This window comes from Pan troglodytes, chromosome 3 (genome assembly GCF_028858775.2).
Source record: "Pan troglodytes isolate AG18354 chromosome 3, NHGRI_mPanTro3-v2.0_pri, whole genome shotgun sequence".
Taxonomy (NCBI): Eukaryota; Metazoa; Chordata; class Mammalia; order Primates; family Hominidae; genus Pan; species Pan troglodytes.
In genome coordinates, this window is record NC_072401.2 from 21,339,607 (window position 1) to 21,363,338 (window position 23,732).

Consider the following 23,732-nt stretch of genomic DNA (forward strand, 5'->3'; position numbering starts at 1 on the left):
GTACCCAGCTGCTTCATTTTGTAGGCACTTCTCGCTGTTGAATTGCTAATTGTGGGATCCACTAGAAACCACAGCTCCCTGAGGACCTTTTATACTCTTCCTGTTTGGAATTGATAGGGGAATAAAAACCATCTTTTGGAATAGAATTTGAGACAATAACTGAGCTTTATAGTTTGTCATTTCCTCCCACACACCTTATGATTTAATATCCTGGATTGTTTGCTATTCCCTGAATGAAGTCTGAATTGCCAACTTCTGTGTTTTTGCTTATCCTATCCCCACTAAATGAACTTGCCATTCTTCCTCCTCAACCCTCTCTGTCTCTATTCTCTAAGGCTCATTTCAGTGGGGAAGGGGCTTCACAGAGGAGAGGCCTCCTGAGACATTCACACACCCTGTGCACTTGTCACCTCTGATGGCTTTGTAGATCAATGATCTCTTTGAATATCTGTCATTTCCTCTGTGATATAAACATTTAGAGGCAAGAGATCTATCTTGGTTATCTTATTACCACTAATGCCTAGTTTGGCCTGGGCATTAGAGACAATTTATTCATTTACTCATTAAATATTGATTGAGTGCCTATTATGACCCAGGCATTGGTCAAGGTACAATGGACATTAGAATGAACAAAAACAACAAAATTCTCTCTCCCATGGGCCTGAAATTCTAATGGAAGAGTCACCAATTGGACATTGGAGTGGCAATGTCAAGTGGCTGGATGGAGACATGGTTCTGAAGTTGATAAGCACAGTCTGGCTGAAGATGTGAATATCAGAGTCATCACTATATAAGTAATATTAAGACCATCAAACTCAATGTGATCACTAAGGCGGTATACATTGGCAGAAAACATAACAGTAATTCTTTCTTTTATGGAATGAAGGAATACATTTAAAAAAAAATTAAAAGGGCCAGGGAGTGGCAGGGACTCCAGAGTAGGAAAGCCCAAAGCAGGATCAGCCTAGAAATGACCATTTTCTAAGAATTACTTTTCCTGTGGGTTTCCTCTCCTGGTGGCATGTCACAGAGCTTCCTGTTCATGGTGGTATTCACCAACGAGAAAATAACTGAGCAGCATGGCTGTATTTAACATTCATTCAACACAGACACAGTTTCCACATGGTCTTTACCTATTCTTCATGTCTTCAAACATTTGCCCAGGGATAAACAGTACCTCTCTTTGAGTTCTTTTTTCCTCTTAGTCCAGGGGCAGCTTGCATGTAAACATGGCATCCAAATAATGATGCCTAAACTCATCTTGATGTCACCAAGATGTGGCAGCCGTGTGGCAAAAAATCATAAAATCTCCCACAACATTATTAAGTGAAAAGAGTTGGAAGTGATTTCAGAGAACTCAGGAAAAATGCTTTGCAAAACAAAGCATGAAAATTTACTGTCCAGACTCTGCTCCATTTCTCCCATTAGAGTATAATCTTTCATAGTGTGTGGTACATCATAGCGATGAATCCACATACAGGATTTCTGTAATGATATGATGATTTTGACACTGATCCTTCTAACATCTGCTCACCTAAAGCATTAGTTTCACACTGCTATTGAAATAAATGTGATTTTTAATATCCTCAGGAACACTCAATGAAGAATATGTCTACCTCTAAGCAGAGTCTGAAAACACTGTAATATGCTATGGGATTGTTTTTCTCCCCAGCCTCAAAGGAGAATGGTTTGCTGAAAGATAAATAAGGTTTTATACTGTCAGTTCATCTCCAGAACTCATCTTTTGTTCTTCTACTTCCTCTTTTTAATGAAACCTTACAAATAAAGATGGACCAATATTACCGTCAAGAATTGCTGCCTATCACACTTGGTGCTTCAAAACCCTTGGCAAAAGGCAATTTGAAATGTAAGAAGGCTAAACTTGAACCCTGTAATCTAAGCGGATAGAAAAACAATGCTCTGTATTTTATAGACCTGGTGGAGCAGAAAATTGAGGCTCTTTGAAGAATTAGGTTCCCATTTCAGCAGAAACCAGACTTATCGACCAGACTCATGTTTAGCTCAAATATTACTTTTTAGGCCAATGAAAATGGAAAATAGGTTGTATAGCTCCTACGAGAAGCTACCTTGGTTACCATTATGAAAGTATTACGTAAAACAAAGAAGGCTCTCATTTATCTAACAGTCTACACAGTGTTTTGTAAGTAGTCATCATTCTACCCATTCTGGCCCAAATTAACAGTAACAAAAGTGGAAAAATCAAGTGGGAAGTAAAAGATTTAATCACATAGGTAACCTGAAAAAAACAAAAGATGTGCTAATCAAAAACTAAGCTTGTTTAAATCTTGTTTCAAAAATTAGTGTTATTCAAGTATTTAAAGCCAAGATGTCTAAAATAAAACTATCATCTCTCCCTAACTGACCTTCATGGCCTTCCCTCTATGTTCCTTATCTTGATAAATTTCACCATTATCATTTTGATGGAGTCACTTCATCTCTTTCCTATCTTTCACTCAATATCACAAATTGTTTTTCAATATTTCCAATTACGCACAATTCCACCATGTGTTTCAAATTTATCCTCTCCCTTCCACCACGATTGCCATGTTTAGACTTTTGTCATCTCTTGTAGGCAGGGCAGTCTAGCGGTAAAGACCCTAAGCTTTGGTATTATGTCATTGAAGGTAAAATCCCTGCTTTGATGTGTCATAATTGTTAGGTGCTGGGTGAGTGATTTAATTTCTTTGTTTAGTTTTCTCTTTTCAGTGGAGGTTGTAATTGTACCTTCCTCATAGACTTGCAGTAAATATTAAGAGTAATTGTTCAGGCTTAAAATATCATTATGCTCAAGTGTTAGCTATTGATACTGTCTTGCATAGACTTTTTAAGCAGTCTCCAACTAATTTTCTTGTCTTCTTTCTCTTTCTCTCTCAACAATTTGTCTTCTGACTTATTTTTGGTGTTATTTTACCACTGAGTTTCAGTTGGTTCACTGATTCAGAAGCCAATATCCCACTAAGTTTGGTTATTAGTTTTGACACCTGTCTGTCTCTTGTCTTCAAATATTGTTCTTGATCCTTTGCTAGTCTTTTCTCTAACTTCAAGTTCACATCATCCCTTCTAAAATTTGGCACATATCTAGCTCCCTCTACTCTTGGCTGACTAGCCATCCCCAAGTGCCAGACAAGATGAAAAATCACTCCTCAACTTAAAAACCTAACTTAAAATCCCCATTGCCTCTCTGCAGAGTGAATGCAGCATAGTGCCCAGGAAAGTTTTCAAAATCTGGCCCCAGATCACTTTGCTGGCTGCTTCTCTTTCATACTTCTTGCCCCTCCTGACTGGCTAAGCTTTATCTTTTGAAGTACCTAGAATGCTCCTCCTTTTTTTCCCCTCTGATGAAATGATGATTCTTCTCCAAAGGGCCCTGCTGAAATATTAACTCTTTGTGAAATGCACCTAGGTGAGATTGAATTTCACCAGTATCACTACAGTAGTTGTGATCATCGTAGTAGCAGGAGAATGACAGCAAAAACAGCCAACATTTAGTGACCATGTATTAGCCAGTAACTGTTCTAAACACTTTACATGCTCATTAATCCTTTGAGCAAACTTACAGATTATTTACTATCATTTCTACCTTATGGATGAGGAAATTGAGGCCCAGAAGGGATAAGTAGCTTAACTAAAGTTTCTATAACTAGTTAGTCACAGAATGAGGATTTGAACCAAATAGGCTAATCCCAGAGTTATCACGTTCAACTTTTTAACTCTAGTATCTCTCTAGTTTTGCCTCTCACAGCATTCACAGCACTTTACTTGTATTCGTTGTGTCTTAGATCTACGTATGTGTCTGTTTATTTCAGTACAATGTTAGTCTTCAGATGTAGTGATCTGAGTGTTCCCCTGTGCCTGGAACTATTGCTTTTCAAATAGTGCTCCATAAATGTCTGCCATATTGAAGTGAAATTCATTAAATTTGTCAACAGAAAACAGGTGTCCTGACACTCCTACCTCTAGCTTTCCTATACTAAAACCTGTGAATGATTTAATGACAACTTCTGGTAGATATATAATGGACCAGGAAAAAACCCCCGCAATTTTCCTTTTTTCACTAAGTATCAATGTGACTTTGGCCAAGCCACTTCATCTCTTTTTTTTTTTTTAGTTTGGAAGATAGAGATTATAACCCTTGTGATCTGCCATTATCAAAGGGGTTTTATGAAAATTAAATATTCAAAAGAAAGAATTTTAAAACTTGTAAAAGCCCATACACGTGTAAGAAACAAATATTCTAATAGGTAAAACATATAGCCAATATCTGAACGATAGGGCCAATTGGTATTACAGCAGGGTTAAATGGAGTTTCTAATGTTTCCCATGTTCTGCCTTTCATGGACAGTGAAGTACCACAAAAGGAGGAAATCTGTGTTAGCTTTGAAACCTCCACCATTTGTCACAGCCAGAAATAATGCCGTCTCAATGGCTGCTGCAATGCTAGATCTGGAAAGAGACTTGGGCACAGTCTCTACTTCTTATTCGTGGATGGTGAAAGGCCCAGAGAGAAGGAAAAAAACAAACTCATTCAAGGGGCTACCACCATCTTCCTGCACAATATGTGCTGTGTATGATGGTCCCATGTTGAGCAGGTAAGTGGAAAAAGATCTAGTCATATTTTTTTGTAAAACTGACCAGAATGTTGAACGTAACTAGAGAATTGGTAAAGTACAGAGACTTTGCAGCTCCACTGCTGTGTTCAATCTCTTCCCCTACTCCCATGCCTCTTGCTGATGATGTGATTCAGGCAAATTAAATAATCCCTCATACCTCAGTTTCCTATTCTGTAAAATGGGTATAATCCTGTCCACCTTACAGAGTTATTTTTAGGATATAATGAGTTATACTGTGCAAGCCACTTAAAACTGTACCAGGCACATAGTAAGTGCTAAATGTTTGTTAAATAGATAAAAATAACATCTGAGGGTTTGAACATGACACTTTTAGGGCTTAAAATGAAATTGAATGAATCTTGCTTTCTATTAAGAAATATGTAAATATTAAATTTACATTTAACATGGCTTATGCCTCTGTTCTTCCACAGATTTTCCTGACTACATGCCTAGGTCAGAGCCTTTAGCTAAATTCACCAAGGAGTTAGCATGAGATTAATTAACTGTCAGAGGTTAAACATTAAAAAAAAAATCCTGGAGGTTACTGTTGTATTTTTAATGGGCAACATTTTGGCCATTCAAGTTGCTTTTTGCAAACAAATCCTCCAACAGCCAAATGCTGATGGTTTCTCTGCCAACGGAGCATCTAAAAATTTCTATGATCAATATGCTACCAGGAAAAACAAAACACACTGAAATGTTATGGTATATTTCATGCCAAAAACCTGAAACACAGTTAGGAAATTATGTTTTGCAGTTATGCAAGGCAATGTACTGATGGTGGTTTATTGATGAGTGGTCTAGTCTCACCATAACCTTGTCATATTCATGCTCCCATTTCTGCTCAAATCAAAAACAAAAACTCCTGGAATGAAGCTCTAATTTAGTGAATCAATTATTTTGATTGAATGAGGGCACTGAGATAGTGCTGGGTAGATGTTGTTATGAGTCAAATTTAGATAAAAATGTGAACACATACAAATATACAGATAATCAAGTGTTGAATGTTTTATCTTTTGTATTATTTCCTGACCATTATCTAGTAAGTGCCTTTTTGTCAAATAACGTCCATTGAATGAGTAAGGAAAATGACTACTTTATTCTTTGGTAAAAGAACTGGGGCATAGAGAGATAAAGTGAATTACTCAGAGTTATTCAATAAGGAGTTATAGCCAGAGACTTGACAGCATTTATTCTTTCTTTAAAAAAGTGTTTGTGCTTACATAAAGTATAGTAGCTAGGAATTTCTTGACATTAAGTCATCCATAAAGTAGCTAAATTCCTTAATCCTATAAATAGCTACTCAATATCAATGTACATTCACGAGCCAGCTGTCAGCCTCCAAGATGCCACGGAATTGGGAAGAAATCTTTTTTTTTTTTTGTTCTGAGATGGAGTCTCGCTCTGTCGCCAGGCTGGAGTGCAGTGGCACGATCTCAGCTCACTGCAACCTCCACCTCCTGGAGTGGAGTTCAAGTGATTCTCCTGCCTCAGCCTTCCAAGTAGCTGGGACTACAGACGTGCCACCACGCCCAGCTAATTTTTTTGTATTTTTAGTAGAGACAGGGTTTCACCATGTTGGCCAGGCTGGTCTCCATCTCTTAACCTCATGATCCACCCACCTCGGCCTCCCAAAGTGCTGGGATTACAGGCGTGAGCCACCGCGCCTGGCCCATGAAGAAATCTTATAAGAGGAGTGTGACTCTAAGTCTGACTGACTCTTAGTGTGACTGACTCTAGGAATTGTCGCTGATCCTGTAGATCACAACACCTGGCTCCTAAGATCTACAGACTCTGGAAAACATCTTCCATCATTTAGCCTTCTTCTTTCTAAATGCTACTATGGTTCTGGAAGGCTGACCTTTGTGGACAATATTATCTGGACTCCTTGCCCTTCTGGTTTCCCATTGGGTTTGGCCACGGGTGAAGAGGAAAAGGGAGAGGTTGTGGTACTTATCATCTGGGCTCGCTCTTTGGTGAGTTGACAATAGTTGCATTTCTTATCCAAGGACCAGAGCCCTTTTTTATTGTTACAGCCATAGCTATATAGCTATGGCTTTTTCCACCTTCTGGTAACCATCAACCTAGAAATCATAACTTTCGTTCTTGCTAACACTGAATGTTTCATAGCCTTATTGGCTCAATAAACCCTGTGCATACCTTTGCAAATTGTCTCTTCATTCAACTATCCCCTGTTGCCCTATTTAAATATGACTTTTTTTCCTTCCTGGACCCTGACTGATACTGAATCATAGAATTTCAGTGTTGGAAAGTACTGGATTTGGAGTTGAGTTTCTGATTTCAGATTTTTTTCAGAAGCTCTGTGATTTTGAGCAAATAATCTCCCTTGTCTAGTCTTCAGTTTCCTCATATGTAAAATAGCCTATATTCCTTATAGTAGGCTACTGTTATTACTACTATTGTTATAATATGCTGTAAATCACTTAAAATATGATGACTATTTCTTTAAAAACCATGTAGTCCAATTGGCTCTCCTGGGTGCCAACCCTATGAAATTTTCTTTTCCTCTCCTTGAATTTTTCCAGTAAGTTTTCTTCTATGGGTATGACAGTCTCAAATCTTGCAGTCAGACAGTAAGTGTATCTGTATCACTGGAGTAAGATTCTTTTGGGTATAAGTTTTTGTTTATTCAACTTCTCAGTTGTGGGATTCTGCTCAAATCATTATAACCTTTTCAGGCCACAGCTACCTCAATTGTGAATTGGGTAAAACCTATCCTCCTGCAGGCAAAAGGCCAGAGCTAATGTTTTCTCTCTCTCTCTCTTTTTTTTTTCTTCCAATTTAAAGATTTACATTAGGAAAAACAGCTACTACTCTAGACCTATAAGAGCTCCCTCAATCAATATCAGAGGACATCAGTGGAGCTCAGCCTGCTAAAGTGATGAAGACAGCAGGCTATGGAGTCAGAATTCTAGCTCTGCCAACTGGGGCATTTGTTTTGTGTCTCTGTGCCTCAGTTTTTTTAGTCATTCTATGTACCTACCTCAGAAGGTGGTTGGGAACATCAACTGAGTTCATACTTGTCATTGATTCATGCTCATGATATTTCCTATACTAAATACTTTGCATGGATTATTCCCATGACAATCCATTTTCTGATAATCGTAATCGTCTTTGTCTGTCTCCAATAAACCATGGCCCTTTCCTCCTTCTAGGACACTCTCTCCAGACCTTCACATTACTGGCTTTCCTTTTATTTTAAGGACTTAAAAGACATCTTGTCAATGAGGCTTTCTCTGAGCCAATCAAGATATGTCCCCTGCATATATTCCCTTTCCATCATATTACCACAGGTTTACTTCTGCTATAACACTTATCACTTCCAGGATTACATTTGTTTTCTTGTTTATTCTCTCTCTTCCTACACAAACTCCAGGAAGGTAGTAAACTGTGTTCCACTCTTCACTAGAAAGTGAGTGTCTAGTATCATGCCTGCCCTATATGGTCTCTAAAAATATTGTGGAATGAATGACCAAATAACGAAATTAAGAGGTGGATAATTTATGTAAATAAGTTTACAGTAATAAACAGGCATTTTGTTTAGTATGAGGCACAACAGGAATTCAAACACATGCCAGGATGATGCTAAAACCCACAATGCCCCCCTTTGCCTCTTTCAATAGTTCTTGGAAGAGATCATAAAAGTCTGAGCTGGCTCAGAGCTGTAGCACAAGAGACAAAAAAAAGTGAAATTAAAGGATATTCAGAGAGAACACTGACCAGAGTTTAGTAGCCATTAAGATGGTGGGTGGGGGATCATTAAGCAGAGAGAAGATTCCGACTTCAGCAACTGGAAAGCTCTTGATGCCAATGAATGATATAAGATGCTCAGAGTGAGTGCTACAGAGTGATGGTGATTAGGAGACTACATCTGGCTGTGCATTCATCCGCATCCTGGGATGGAGGTTCAAAGAGCTGCGGGCAATTGACTGCCTAGGGGATAGTGGGATGGGCCAAAAATGTGAACAAGACAGTTCTTTGTTCACAGCCAAGGTACTGCTGACTCTATCCCTGTCTCATTTCTTACTCTGGTTGAGGCAATACTAGTGTCAGGTGGAAGACATTCTAAGGCCTAAATTAATTCTCATTAGATGATATCTATTACTCTTGCTCAACTACCAATCAGGTAGCTCGATGGGAGAAGGCCATTGGCTATGGCATAGATCTGTCACCTCCTGTCTTGAAGCCATGTGTGTTGCTTCCTGGTACATTTCCAAGACAATGGCGCTTTTTGATATTTGTCTGATAGACTTCTCAAACATCAAAGTCAAGATATGTGGTTTATTTAACACAGTAGTTTGGGACTTATAAGTTTTGCCTTTGACATTTCAAAAATGAGAAATACATTTAATTTTCAAACATTTAAGAATGTCTATGGTTCTTCATGCAGAAAATCTTTGTCATATGCTGCTTCTTTTAATGCTTTCGTTTGAGGCACAAACACCAGAACTAATAGTTTAAATCTGTATTTAACAAATGACTATAAAAGGTATATAATTTCGAAGTATTAAGAATATTATTCCTAAATAACAACAGAACTCAAGAAGAAATATGTATGCTTTGCTGAAAAACATTTGAAAAGCCAATTTGTGGAAAAATTTTCTAATATAAATTGGGAAGCTTGCATTCAGATAAATCAGTTCTTTTATCCAATAATTCAAAATTTAGGGGAAAGTAATTTTAAAAGCATAGATAGATTTATACACAAAGCCATTTATCATAGTCCTATTTATATTGAGAGTGGGAGGTAAAAAGAGGAAAACTCTAAATATCCAAAGGCAGAGAATGGGATCAAATACAATATACTAGAGTTATGCAATGTAGTATTATGCTTGCCATTAAAAATGATTTTATAAAAAGTTTTAATAGCAGGGCTGATATTTATGAAAGTATATCATGTAAATGAAATAATAAAAATTTGGTATTGATATAATTAGTACATATACATTTATGGGAAAAAAGATATTACTAGTTATTTGTAGTTACTTCATGGTAGCAGATTATGTGTGTGTGGCGTGCACGTGTGTGTGGGCTCTTATCTTTCTTTGCACTTTCCAGATTGACTGTCCTGAACATGAGAGACTTTTGCAAACATGATAAACCATTCACCTTTCCAACCCTGGAGGAGAAGGCGAAAAAGGAAGAGGAGAAGGCAGGAGTCTTATGGGGTCCACAAATCACGAGCTAAGTCTAGCATAGGTTCAGTATCAGCCAGTACCATACAATCCCATTAGTATTTAAAGTGATTCTGATCATGTTTTTAGTATTTTCTATTTTTTTTCCTCGCAAACCATCCTTTTCCCTCACAGTTAGTTGAAAATTGCATTGCATCCTCTGTGAACATTTATTTGGGGGCATGTCTTTATCAGACGCTGGTGCAGAAGAGTGCTAACAAGACATGACAATTTTCTACTTCTCTACGTGAATACAGAGATCCATTTGAAAGTTACATTTTACCTATCTACAGTGTACAAATGACTATATTTTCAGCAAATATCTGATAAATTGGCAATTTTGATTCCAACCTGAAAGGAGAAAAGCAATAACTCTAATAACCAACAATCTTTGACAAATAGTGGCAATAAAAGTGCCTGCAGCTTCAATATCATGTAGGATTAGGGCTCTGGCATTTTTCTAGATTATGGTCTTCCAGGTTGCTGATGATGTTATGTTTTGTGAGATGGTGTGCATGTGTGTGCAATGAAAGAAAAAAAATCAGAGCAATGTATCTAATCTATAATTTTAATTTTTGTATGTGCACTGGCTTAGTGCTAACGAAAGTTATTTAGTTCTGCCTCCTCTCCCCACAGAATATAATGTAAGCTCTAATAGAAGAGCTTTTTTTGTTTTGTTTTGTTTTGGTTTGGTTTTTAATCTGTTTTAGTCACTGCTCCATCTCCCAGCACAAGAAGCAGGCAGTGACATACAATAAATATTTGTTGAATGAATAAGCGAATTAATTAAATCTTATTATGATGATATATCACCTTTGGTCAGTGCCATTGAAACAAATTGCTATTCTATTCTGGGACTTTTCACTGAATGTATTATGTTGTTTGTGGTTCTTTCCATATTTTCTCATTTGTGTTGTGGAGACCCATGACATTTTAGTGCATTCATATTTTTAAATCACTAATTGAATCCATGAGTTCCTACAAAATGGTGTAGCAGTATAAAAAGCGAGTAGGTGGAGATGTGGGTTGTAGCCCCAATACTTAGGGAATTCCACCTAGATTTTGAATGTTGCATTTTCTCACTAGCAAAGAACACCACCTTCTCTGTCTGATTCTAAGAGTTGTTTGATGCTTGAAAAAAATTGTGTATAAAAGAAAGTTTGTACACAGAGAATATTTGTCAATGTATATTCTAAGTTATATAGCATCTTTATAAAATAAATTGAGGATTTCCCTTAGATATTCCTCTATTTTCTACTCTTTAAGAATGCCACAAAATAGAGAAAAAGAAGATGGAGAATGTGATGGTTAACCTCACTTGTCAAGTTCGGCAGGCTATAGTACACAGTGATTTAATCAAACCCTAATCTAAGTGTTGCTATGAAGGTATTTTGTCGATGTGCTTAACATCTATAATCAGTTGACATTAAGTTAAGCATAGATTACCCTGAATAATGTGGGCGGGCCTCATCTAATCAGTTGAGGCTTCCTGAAGAAGAAATCCTGCCTCAAGACTGTGACATCAAATCCTTCCTGAACTTCCAGCTGCCAGCATATTCTATGAATTTCAGACATGCCAGTCCCCATAATGGTGTGAGCCAATTCCTTCAAATAAGTCTCTTTACATATGTTTGCATATATGCATATGTACATGTGTGTATATGCATGTGTATGTAGGTATATGATATGTATATGCTTATGTGTATGCCCATGAATATGTATTGGTTCTGTTTTTCTAGAGAATCTTGACTGATACAGGGAAAGAATGAACAAAGAAGAAAAGTCACGTTTATTTAAATGACACTTTGTAATCTTTTTTCTAATCTAGTGATATTTCTGAATTTGGGCAGTGTCTAAATTATAGACCCAGTGGATGAGAGTCAAACAATGTACAAGGTCATATGTTAAAGTGTCCAGCTGCTCTGCTAACAAGGCAAGCAATAGGAATTCCTACAGTTACTTGAGTCCAGTCCCCATCCCTTACATCAAACAAAAATGTCCCAGTGTTTTGCAGGACAGGCTCCTGTCACTAAGACTGTGCTGTCAGTCTGCAAAATGGAAAATGACTCCTAATTGTCCAAATGTTCTCCTGGGTATTTAGGTAAACATGAGTACATCAATAGATTGCTTTTGTAGAATATATTGATTCTTTGTAGAAGCAGAGAACGGCAATGCATGCAGGCCTAAAGAAACGAAACAAGAGTTTCGGAGGAAAAAAAAAAACAAAAAAACAAACTTGCTTTGAATAGCAGGAGACGACGTTTTGGCAGCTGAGCAGGGCAAGAGCTTCATGAGCCGCTCTTTAATGCTGCGCTTGGTGCTGTTCTGAGCGTACAGGAAACCTAGAAGATACAGGATCAGTTCTGTTAATGCTGTCTGCAGAGAGAAAAGGGACGTGCTGTGGGGTTTATCAGAGAAGCCAGGCAGGAAGGATCAGGGACGCAGCCATCCACTCAGGCAATCACAGGCAGTGGGTTGGGACCCCCGAAAGGAAAAAAAAAGTTTGTTTTCTTCTTATTTAGTTTTGTTTTTATTTCTAAATGTTGTTTTGAAGATAATGACGAACAAGTGAAAGCAGAATCGTAAAATATATCTATTGAATGGCAAAAGATTAAAAAAAGCCACCAAAAAAATCTGGTGGTTTTTTTTTTTGGCCCTTAGATCAGGGATAAAACAAGTATCACTAGAAGAGTTAACTGGATTGAAATTTCAATATTCAAACCAGCGCTAAGGGCCCACATGACAATTTTCTGCTATTGCTCCCCATCTTTGATTATAGCAGAGATAGATGCTTCACATAAATCATTCACACCACAATCACCTGTTAGTACCTTTGCCTTCCTGAAAATGAGAAAATAAATGTCCTTAATATGCAGCTTCATTAGCATATACTGACATGCCCAGAGATGTGACAATCTTTCCCATTTTTCACATGTGGACGCTAATGAATGGAACTTTTCAAACAGAGTAATACTGGAAGAAGCAAGACAAGCTTGTCAAACATTAACCCAGGAATAGACGGAGCAGTATGTGTGACAGCAGATACCTGGAGAGGACTCAAGAAAAATCAAAAGTGGCTGGACGGACGAGCTTGCAAACTGCTGAAACAACTTTTGATGTCAGGAGCCAACTGTCCAAGTCAGCATCAATTTACCCACCCTGAGGTCTCAGACACTTGGATGTCATGTTAATAGGTAACTAGCCTCCCCGGGATCAGCATGGAAGGTGTCAAATATAAAGCATCAGCGCAGAAACCAATTTAAATTGAGGTTCTACCATCTTTATAACAGGAATCTGGCAAATGTATCACTTGTTCCTTTTCTAATTCTTATCTTGGAATTATAAAAAAATTCCTGACCACAAGCCTACTGATTTAGTTTCCTAAATCATATGTTGCACCCACCAACAGTATCCACTGGCTAAAACTCTTATGTGTGTGTGTAGAGTGGGATGACAAAATGAAGTAGTAAATACACAAATTAAATAAGATCATTCCTCTGATTAAAAGTCCTCTAAAAGCTTCATGTTGTTTTTCTATTGAGGACGCCAAGTATGATCTGGCCCTGTCTGAGTCTCTGGCAGCATTTGCAGCCACTCTCTCTGCTTTCTGGGCCATCCACTATTGGCCACACTACCCTTCTTGCCTTTGGTAGAACTCACAAAGCAGGCCGTCCTCTGGCCTTGACACTTATGTGGTATGAAATGTCTCGTTCAACTGCTGGTTGAGGGTCTGGCATGTAACAGAAGGTCAATAAATGCCTGGCAAATGAGTAAATAAATTCACTTTGGATATCTAAAGAAGACTTGATTCATTTCCTAGATTAATATCTAAGTAAGCTTTTTAAAAATTTTACTTTAAGTTCTGGGATACATGTGAAGAACGTGCAGGTTTGTTACATAGGTATACATGTGCCCTGGTGGTTTGCTGCACCTATCAGCCCATCATCTAAGTTTTAAGCTCCGCATGTATGTGTAGAGTGGGGTGACAAAATGTTATAAATGTCCTTAATATTTCCCTCCCCTTGACCCCCACCCCCTGACAGACCCCCGTGTGTGATGTTCCCCTTCTTTTAAACTTGCAAAATAAATCTGGTTTACATAAAACACACCCTATATTTTGCTTCTGTTTTCCATTTCTGGAAGGATGCAACGATCTAACTACCCTCTCCTTTGTAAACTCCTCCAGGACATGAGGGTCTTACTTTAGCTCCCTACACAGGCACTCTGCTCCTCCCCTTTATGCCATTTCAAACCTCCGTGCCAGGATATGTGCTGTTCCCTCAGTTTTGTCAGCTGTTCACCAACTCTCAACTTCTGTATCCCAGTGCAGCCTTTTTTTTTTTTTTTTTTTTTTTTTTTTCTTTTTTGAGACAGAGTCTCACTCTGTTGCCCAGGCTGGGGTGCAGTGGCGCGATCTCAGTTCACTGCAACCTCCAGGTTCAAGCAATTCTCTTGCCTCAGCCTCATGAGTAGCTGGGATTACAGGTGCATGCCACCATGCCTGGCTAATTTTTGTATTTTTAGTAGAGACAGGGCTTTGCCATCTTGGCCAGGCTGGTTTCAAACTCCTGACCTCAAGTGATCCACCCACCTTGGCCTGCCAAAGTGCCAGGATTACAGGCATGAGCTACTGCGCCCAGCCCCATGAGGCTTTTAAAACTCAGTTCAAACACACCTTCCTCTGGCCATCTTTCCCTCTTGTGTCTCCAACTTGCCTAAAAGAAGAAAGACCTCCTCCCTCCCCTGCTTCCCAAGCTAACTTTGGGAGAAATTTAGCTTATAGTTTAAATGATAATAGCCCTTCCCCAAAACTAAACTGCCTTTGTAAAGCTAATGAAAGATCACCAGGTTAGGAGGATGAGAGGAGCGTGAATTCTGCTAAGGTGTAGCCATAAGCTATTACCAGCTGTTACTCTCGAGGTCACGAGATTCATAACTTCCCCAATTACTCCTGCAGATAACATCACTACTGCAGAACCTAAGATGGGCTTTTTGAGATGTCTTTTCAGGTTTTTGCATTTCTGACAATGAATGGCTTCGCCCAGACCTGCCAACCAGTCCTGTGACCCTACCCAGAAGCCAACTCAGCATGAGGACCATTTTCCATATCCCTATGATTGCACCCCAACCAATCAGCTATCAACTATCCTTGAAAAACCCTAGCCTCTGAATTTTCAAGGAGTCTTATTTGAGGAATAATAAAACTCCAGGTCTCTCGCTCAGCTAGCTCTGTATGAATTAAGCTCTTTATTGCAATCTCTCTGTCTTGATAAATCAGCTCTATCTGGGCAGCAGGCAAAATGAACCCATTGGACAGGTTACAGTATCTGCTTCAAAAAGTTAGGATCAGAGGAAATAATATATAAAGCACTTATCACAGTGACAGCCACATAATGCAGTCCAAACAAATATTAATCATTTTGTTTCACTTATTTGAGTATACCCTATTCCCTACTGTCTCAGGGCCTTTTCACATGCTGTTATCTGAATCTAAACTTCTGCTTTACTTTCTCTTCGTCTAGCTAATGCCTGTTCATCCTTGAGATTTCAGTTCAATAACTTTTTGAGGAAAACCTTATAGGGCAAACCAACTAGATTATGAACAGTTATTATAGATGCCCATAGTTTTCTATGTTTCTCCATAGCAAGTATAATTGAAACAATTCATGACACAATTACATATTTGACACATGTCTTCCCTACTGAAATGGAAGATGGAAGATGTCTACTTCTAGCCTTTACAGAATAAATGTTACTGGATATGCTATACCACTGTAAGGAACCATATAACTGGACAAGCTACATGAGGGAACTCTTTCCAAGAATTGAACAATAAACAACATAGAACTGTGATGCTTGAGAGAAGAAAAATCCCAGAGGTGTGCTTCACAAATGCCCTGGCTCGCCCCTGCCTGGTGACATGTTCCTTCCATAGTTCAGGGAGGTAGAGCTCATAGTCACTGAGCTGAAGTGGCAGAGATTAGAGTTCCAGGCTCCTGAAGTGGCTTGAATTTGTAGGCCAGGGTGAAGAGAGAATTGATGTATGCATGTGTATTCTGCAGGTAGCTGGTGGGTGGGAAATTTGTGTGAAATTAAATGTGGGTTATTGACTAAGGGCTGGGATATGCACGATCAGGGTAAGGCTTTCCAATGCTTAGGAGGCAGGGCTGAGAATGGAATGAAATAACACAAGCCACACAGAGCTGGAATGCTGCAAGGTGTTAGAGTTCTAGCCCTGCCACCCTTCCAAAGAAGCCTTCACTGAGCACCTCTGGCGTTGCCCTGAGAACTCAGAAAAACCACTTTGGGAGTAAGAATAATTTCCTAGAGTAAGGGCCATAGTGTATCACTGAGGTAATAGCCAAAGTTGACTGATCCTAACAAAGAATAGACCTAAAGCTAGAAAGATCAAAAAGAGCTGCTGAACTGTGGAATGCTTCTAAACAATATTCAATATATTTTAAAAGAAGGCAACATGACCCAAACTCCTTACAATGTATCCTAATAACATCTTTTGTACTATAAAAAAATTACTAGACATGTGAGAAAGCAGAACAAATGTGACCCATAATCAAGAAAAAAGAGAAGTCAATAAAAACAGACATTAGGTAGCACGGATGTTGGAATTTGTAAGAAATGACGTTAAAGACAGTCATAATAAGTAAAAAAATAAAAAAGTTCAGAAGAGAAATTAAACTACAAAAGGGAACTAAATGAAAATTCTAGAAATAAAAAGAAAATTCTAAAAGGAAAACTTCATTAGATGGACTTAACAGCAGACTGAGAACAACTGAAGAAAGGATTATGAGCTTGAATAGAGATGAAAAGGAAGAAATCTGAATAATAGAAAAAGATTTAAAAATAAAGAGAGCTTTACTCATCTGTGCATCATATCAAAAAGTCCAACATAGGTATAATTAAAGAACATAATGAGAGGTGAGATAAAATTTTGAAGCAATAATGACCAAAATATTCCACATATGTTTTAAAACACAAGTGAAATCTGTTGAACCAAAAGAAGAAAACTTAAAGTATAATAAATAAATAAATAAATAAATAAATAAATCAAAGAAGAATCACACATAGCTGTAGGCAAAATGCTGAAAATCAAAAATGAAAAAAGGCTTTAAAATGAAAAGAGAAGAAAAGGACCCGTACATACAAGGGTCAAATAATGTAAGAATAATTTTTCATCAAGAACAGCAGAAACACCAGAAAACAATGGAAGAGAATCCTTAAAGTTCTCAGGGGAATACAGAGACTATCAACCCAGAATTTTACCTATGTTTTTGAGAATGAAGTTGAAATAAAGATATTTTTAGATAAAATAAACCTGGGATAATTCATAGCTAAAAGCCTTGCATTCCAAGAAATGCTAAAGGAATGTCCTCAGGCTGAGGTTAAATGGCATAATACGGAAACTTGACTCTACAGGTAGAAATAGAGAGCACAGGAAATTGAAAATATGTGAATATATATATTATCCTGTTTTCCTTTCCTACTTTCTTTGTTTAAAACAGCAAAAAAGTATTGTAGAGTTTATTACATTTGTAGATGTAAAATTTCCGACAATAATAACATGAAAGTTGGGGGAGGGTCAATGGAATTTTAATGTATGATGCTTACATTTTACATGAAGTGGTACCATATGAACTCAAAATAGTCTATAATAAATGAAGGAGACATACTGAAATCTCTAGATACAAGGGAAGCAGTAAAAAATAATATAAGAAGGTATAGTCAAAACTCCAATAGAGGAATTAAAATGAAATATATAAAATATTTAATTAATTTAAAAGAAAGCCAGGGAAGAGGAATAGAGGGACAAAAAATAGAAGGGATGAGTAGAAAATACATAAGATAGTAAATGTATACCCCACCATATAATTAAATCAGACAGTGTATTTTTTTATTCATTACTGAATTCCCAGTATGTTGCACAGTGCTTAATATATAAAATGTTCAATCACTATCTACTGAAAGTATGAAATCAGACTATATATCTTTTATGATTGTCTCAGTATGTGCAGATTTGCTACTTGTAATTAGCAGATGCATTTAGAATGTACATCTATGCTTCCTCACGGTGTGTGAAGTGATCCCTAAATAGATAGCTGTGTATGAAGGCACTCTCTTAAGGATGATACCGACAGAATGAGGAGGTGGGACTGAATTCCCCAGCCAATCACACTAAAAGAAAGTTGATGGTGAAGGTGAATCAATCTCCAAACTGCCTTAGTATGTAGGACATTTACCCTCACAGAGACTAAACACTCTTTGTTTTTATGAATTTATTAAGTTAATATGTATTGCCACCTACAATGGACAGATTCATATCTTAAATTAATTGGCTACATAAACCACTGAGCCTAATGAGAGCATTCAAAATTAAGTCAAAATAATCCTAGTTTACCTCAAAATCCTTGTCTTTCTCCAAATTAAGTGCCTGGCCAGCTGTCATAAATTACATATTCCTCTTGGTTTTTTTAAAGGTTACATGTTCAAGAGAGTGAAAATAAGATGTTCTGTCCAAAGGCTACCATGCCTGGTTTGTAAATGAACCTGTTAAATGCTGTATTTGCTCCCACAGCTTACTACAGAATGTTACTTAATACAATATCATACTTATTACAATTTTTACTATAGGAGTGTAACAGGTAAAATTAATCTCTATTTTAGTGGGCCCATGTTTAGTCTCTCACCATCCTTTAAATTGCTGTGAATTTTTTTGTCATGACTTGAAAGGAAGGATAGAGAAAAATTTTAGAGATATCTGGGTTTTTTTCCATTCCAGAACTTGTGAGGATAATCATATTTGCTTCATATTTATAGTCATGAACTCCTAAGCTGGCAGCTACAACCAAGAACCAAAAAATGGTGCATTCTGCTTCTTGTAATTCATCTCTGCTAGTAAATTATAAGAAGCAGGGAAAATATTTTATTTGGATGGTTTCTATAAACAAGGGACTATAATTCTTGTACATTATTTTTCATCTTTGCTATTTCTTTGAGCAGTCTAATGTGTCACATAATTATCTAAGGTATTTGTTTTCTATAAGAATTGTTTCACAAGTATTCTTGTTATCAGAGTAGTTGTATTATATTTCAAAATGTAAGATGATTTTTAAAAGCCTGAGTACTGACCTAAGATGCAACTGTATGAACTCTACTCTGGAGGGTGGGGAGGGTGTCAGTGGAAGTCGTAAGACTTTTATTTTTTTGTGCCATCAAATGCAGGTAAAAATAATTGTGCAATTCTGCTTTTTAAATAGGAACTATTGGCCTGCTTGGCCCTAAATGGAAGGGCTGATATTTTAAGTTGATTATTTTATTGTAAATTAATCCAACCTAATTCTTTTTAATTTGGTTGAATGTTTTTCTTGTTAAATGATGTTTAAAAAATAAAAACTGGAAGTTCAAAAAAAAAAAATTAAGTCAACTCCCATACCTCTGCATCTAGAAGTCAAACCAAACTGCTAGTATACTAACATAACACTTTAAAGACCGTAAAACAAAGCAATACAAAAAGAGATGAAAAATTAATTACTTTTCATCTCATAAATATTTGTCCAAAAAGCATTCTTTATAATGTACATATTATAAGCATTATAAATGATGTTCTTTGTAGAACTGTAAATATACAGTGGCTACATAGAAAAAAAATCCCTGCTGTCTAGAATCTAACCATCTGCATCTATTATAATACCTATGACATTGCAGATCCCGAATTCCCTGAGGGGAGGATTCTGTTTGTTTATGAATTAACTCATTTAAAAGCATTTGTTGAATGCTAACTATGTGCTGGGAACTGTCTCAGATGCTGGCAATAATGCACCGAATGAGCCAGCCAAAAAACTTCTATTTTAGTGGACCTTACACGATATTTAGGAAAGAAAAAATAATCAACAAAAATAAATAGCAAATTATAAAGCATATCAGATATGAAGGAGGGATGGGGCCTAGAGACTTCTGTTGGTGGATATGGGTAAGAAATAGGATGGGGAAAGACATAATTTTAAATATGGTGGCCAGGGAAGGTTTCATTAGAGATATATTTGGGCAAAAATATCTACATAAGATGAAAAGGTGTCTTATCCTGTTTCGATTATTAACAATAACACAGTGTATTACATATATTAGGTACTAATATATATTTGAGTGATTCATATCACTTATTAATTTATTAAGTTAATGTTTATTGCTACCTACAATAGGCAGATTAATAAATTAGTTGGCTACATAAACCACGGAGCTCAATGAGATCATTCAAAATTAAGTTTACTCCCATATCTCTGCATCTAGATGTCAAACCAAACTACTAGTATACTAGTACTTCAAACACGATAAAATGAAGTAATACAAAAAGAGAATAAAAAGTAAGTGTGTAAATATATAGGCCATTCTAACTGTGCTCTAACTAAATGAAAATGTATTCATTTTTACCAATTGGAAAGGTTTTATCTTATAATGCCTGACATTACTGAAAACACGTCAGCCCATCATCATCTTGATTGCTCCATTTTTCTGGTCATGCAGACCTCAGTAGTGGTATATGCAAGTGGTCATTCTCCACTGGCTGCTTTTTGTGTTACACAGGAAATGCCATCACATGTCAATGTCATGTGTCAGTGCTGAGCAATGGGCCATGAATTATGAATTCAACAAGTACTGACAGTGGCAATGAAAGTGGTAATTTCACCATAATGAGAACTATTCTTATCTTCCTCCTTTTTGCAGTACAGCAGATAGCAAAAACTTCTATTTCCCATGGGCTAGCTTGGAAATAATGGCTCGTACTCTATTAATTCACAGTCCTGATCAGCTTCTATTTTGTGCTTTTGAAACACGGACAATGTTTTTCTTCCTAGATTTTAAGCCTGTAGAAGGCTGGTGGAAGAAAATGGCAAATCATGTTTCCACAGATCTGGTGTCTTCCCATGAATCAGTAACTATGACAAAAATTGGGCTGAGCAAGGTGGCTCATGCCTGTAATCCTAGCACTTTGGGAGGCCGAGTAGGGCTGATCACGAGGTCGGCAGATCGAGACCATCTTGGCCAACATGGTGAAACTCCATCTCTACTAAAAATACAAAAATTAGCCAGGCGTGGTGGCAGGTGCCTGTAGTCCCAGCTACTCAGCAGGCTGAGGCAGGAGAATCGCTTGAACCCAGGAGGCAGACGTTGCAGTGAGCCAAGATCACGCCACGGCACTCTAGCCTGGAGACAGAGTGAGACTCTGTCTCAAAAAACAAAACAAAACAAAATAAAAATCACCAGGAGTTTCAGGGGTACTGTGATCCATCTGTGTTCTTTGAGTCAGTGACAAGCTGATTCATCAGTAGTGTCATGGATGCTGGGAATAGAGAGTACATTTTTTTACTAGTTGCAAATATGAACTTATTTATTAGGTTTGGGCAAAAGTAATTGTGATTTTTACCATTGAAAGTAATGGCAAAAATCGCAATTACTTTTGCCCCAACCTAATACTACGATGCCTATTTTTAAAGTGGACTTACAGTTCATAAATACTAGCATGACTAGACAAACAAACACATACACTCAGAATTCATTTAGTATTTTCAAATTCATTCCTGAAAATACTAGGCCCCAGATAACTTGGGGTTCATATGCTGGTAATAATTCTTGCAGAAAATTGCTGCCCAACCATGCAGTTGTTATTGGATCTTGCAGTCAGCCCCAAATCATTCACTTTTAAGAGAAGTAGAAACAGTGTTGGTGACTGAATATGAGGAAAATACCTACATTTCATTTTTTTAACTTTTTGAACTTGGGAGGCAGAAAATGACCTTCCTAATTGACCTGTTTTGTTATGCTTGATTATGAAATAATTAGTTTGTCTATCAGCTTAAAAGAAGGCAACTAGAAGGTGCTTGAATTTGCTGAAAACGATCTACAGATTCCAAATGCAAATGGAGTAAATTTGACTCTACTTAGAGTGGCTACCTAAATACACCTGTTTCTCATAAAATTAATGCTATCCTCTCTGTCAGCCTTTCCATCTCTCTATCTTTCTGTCTCTGTCTCACTCTTTCTTAGTCTTTGTGCCTTTGCTTTTATCTTTGTCTCTTTGTCTCTCCTTCTCTGTCCCTGAGTTTCTCTGGCTCAATGTCTCTCTCTGTCTCATTGTTCTTCTACATCTCTGTTTGTGTCTCTCCTTTATCTTTTTCTGCTCTGTTTCTGTCTCTACCCCGACTCAGTCTCTCTCTCAATCAAGGCAGGGTCCTATTTAATCTTCTTTACCTTGGTGTTGACTGTGTCCTTAACAAAACATTTAGAGAGAGTTTTGGTCAGTTGAGTGCAGAATAATTATTGCATGTTATCTGAGGCAAATGTTAGCAAACAACTCGATGGTCAAAAGCTGTAATGCTTTCTAAAGCCGCTTCTAAGTGTATTTGTTTTTATCACCTCTCTGCTGTACTGGCAGAACTAGCCAGAGAATACTAGCAGAAAACAACATGGAAAAGGCATCAATTTTCCTTGGGATCTTTTAAGATTGATCAATTGAACCTCAATTTTCCCTTGCTCCTCTGAACAAATTGCCAAAACTACTTCTACAGGGCTATCCTTTGTGTGGGGGTTTGGAAATTATCTAGAGTTCCTTATAAATAGGGTGACAAGACCTTCGTTTGTCCAGGATGCTGCCAGTTTATGGGAGTTGTCCTAACACCCCATAGTCTGCACCCCCTTTTCATGTTCAAAAATGTTCTTGTTTAAATGGTAAATTATATGTTCATGCAATATTAGCAACCAGTATGGTCTGTTCCACAGACTAAGGTACAGTCATTGACTAAGTGCATACTTCATTGCACTGTAAACAATGTAAATAATGCAATTTCATTTTAAAAAATGGTGTTTTAAAAATAGCTAAATTAATAGAGAAGGTGAAATAGGAAACTAAAAATGTTTTTGTGAGCACATTAAAGCTAACATTTATGATGGAAAGATTTGGAACTTTAGGGTTCAGGGAGAACTCATTTGAATCTAAGCGCTGCCACTTTTTGTTTGTAAGGCTTCGGAAAAGTAACAACATCACTGAGCCTCTGGTTTTTTTGTTTGTTTTGAGACATAATCTCACTCTTTCGCCCAGGCTGGAGTGCAGCAGCTTGATCATGGCTCACTGCAGCCTCGAACTCCTGGGCTCAAGTGATCCTCCCACCTTAGCCTCCCAAGTAGCTGGGACTATGGGCACACACCACCATGCCCCAGTATTTTTTTTTTTTTTTTTTTTTAGAAATGGGGTCTTGTGATGTTGCCCAGGTTGGTCTTGAACTCCTGGGCTCAAACAGTCCTCCCCACTCAGCTTCCCAAAGTGCTGGGATTACATATGTGAGCCACCTCATCCAGCCACCTTGCCTCTTTGATCTCACCTGTATGTGAAGTAAGCAGCCAAATCAAAAAGGAATTTATCAAAAACGACAGCAGTATCTTTTTGGATATAATCTAAACCTAATGTACTATTTCTTTTCCTCCAGCTAACACAAATAACTCATATTTATTTTTATATTTTTTAATTGAGGTTTTGATCAGTGAGCCGTGATCAAGCTCCATGCTGGAGTACAGTGGTGTGATCTGGGCTCACTGCAACCTCCACTTCCCAGGTTCAAGCAATTCACCTTCCTCAGCCACCCAAGCAGCTGGGATTACAGGTGCCTGCCACCACACCCAACTAATTTTTGTATTTTTAGTAGAGATGAGATTTCACCATGTTGGCCAGGCTGGTCTTAAACCCCTGATCTCAAGTGATCTGCACACCTCAGCATCCCAAAGTGCTGGGATTACCCCAAAGGCGTGAGCCACCGGGTTGAAGCATTTTTAACAATCAAGCATTGTAACTTCAAACTTTTCTTTGGGATAAGCCAAGCATGCCTTTAATATCAGAAAGCAA

The 23,732-nt window shown here is 37.6% G+C and overlaps 1 protein-coding gene across 6 annotated transcripts in view; it reads right to left on the minus strand.

Moving 5' to 3' along the window:
- Window positions 1-23,732, minus strand: part of KCNIP4 (potassium voltage-gated channel interacting protein 4) — a 1,220,775-nt gene that overhangs the window by 141,963 nt on the left and 1,055,080 nt on the right. Inside the window, exon 2 of one of the 6 annotated variants that reach the window (XM_003310257.7) lies at window positions 12,067-12,168. The exons of 4 other annotated variants lie outside the window; for them this stretch is intronic. In XM_003310257.7, the coding sequence (XP_003310305.3) occupies window positions 12,067-12,168 (102 nt within the window). Of the gene's footprint in view, window positions 1-12,062; window positions 12,169-23,732 lie in introns of all 6 variants that reach the window. One more of the 6 variants, XM_063808691.1, reaches the window with a different exon arrangement.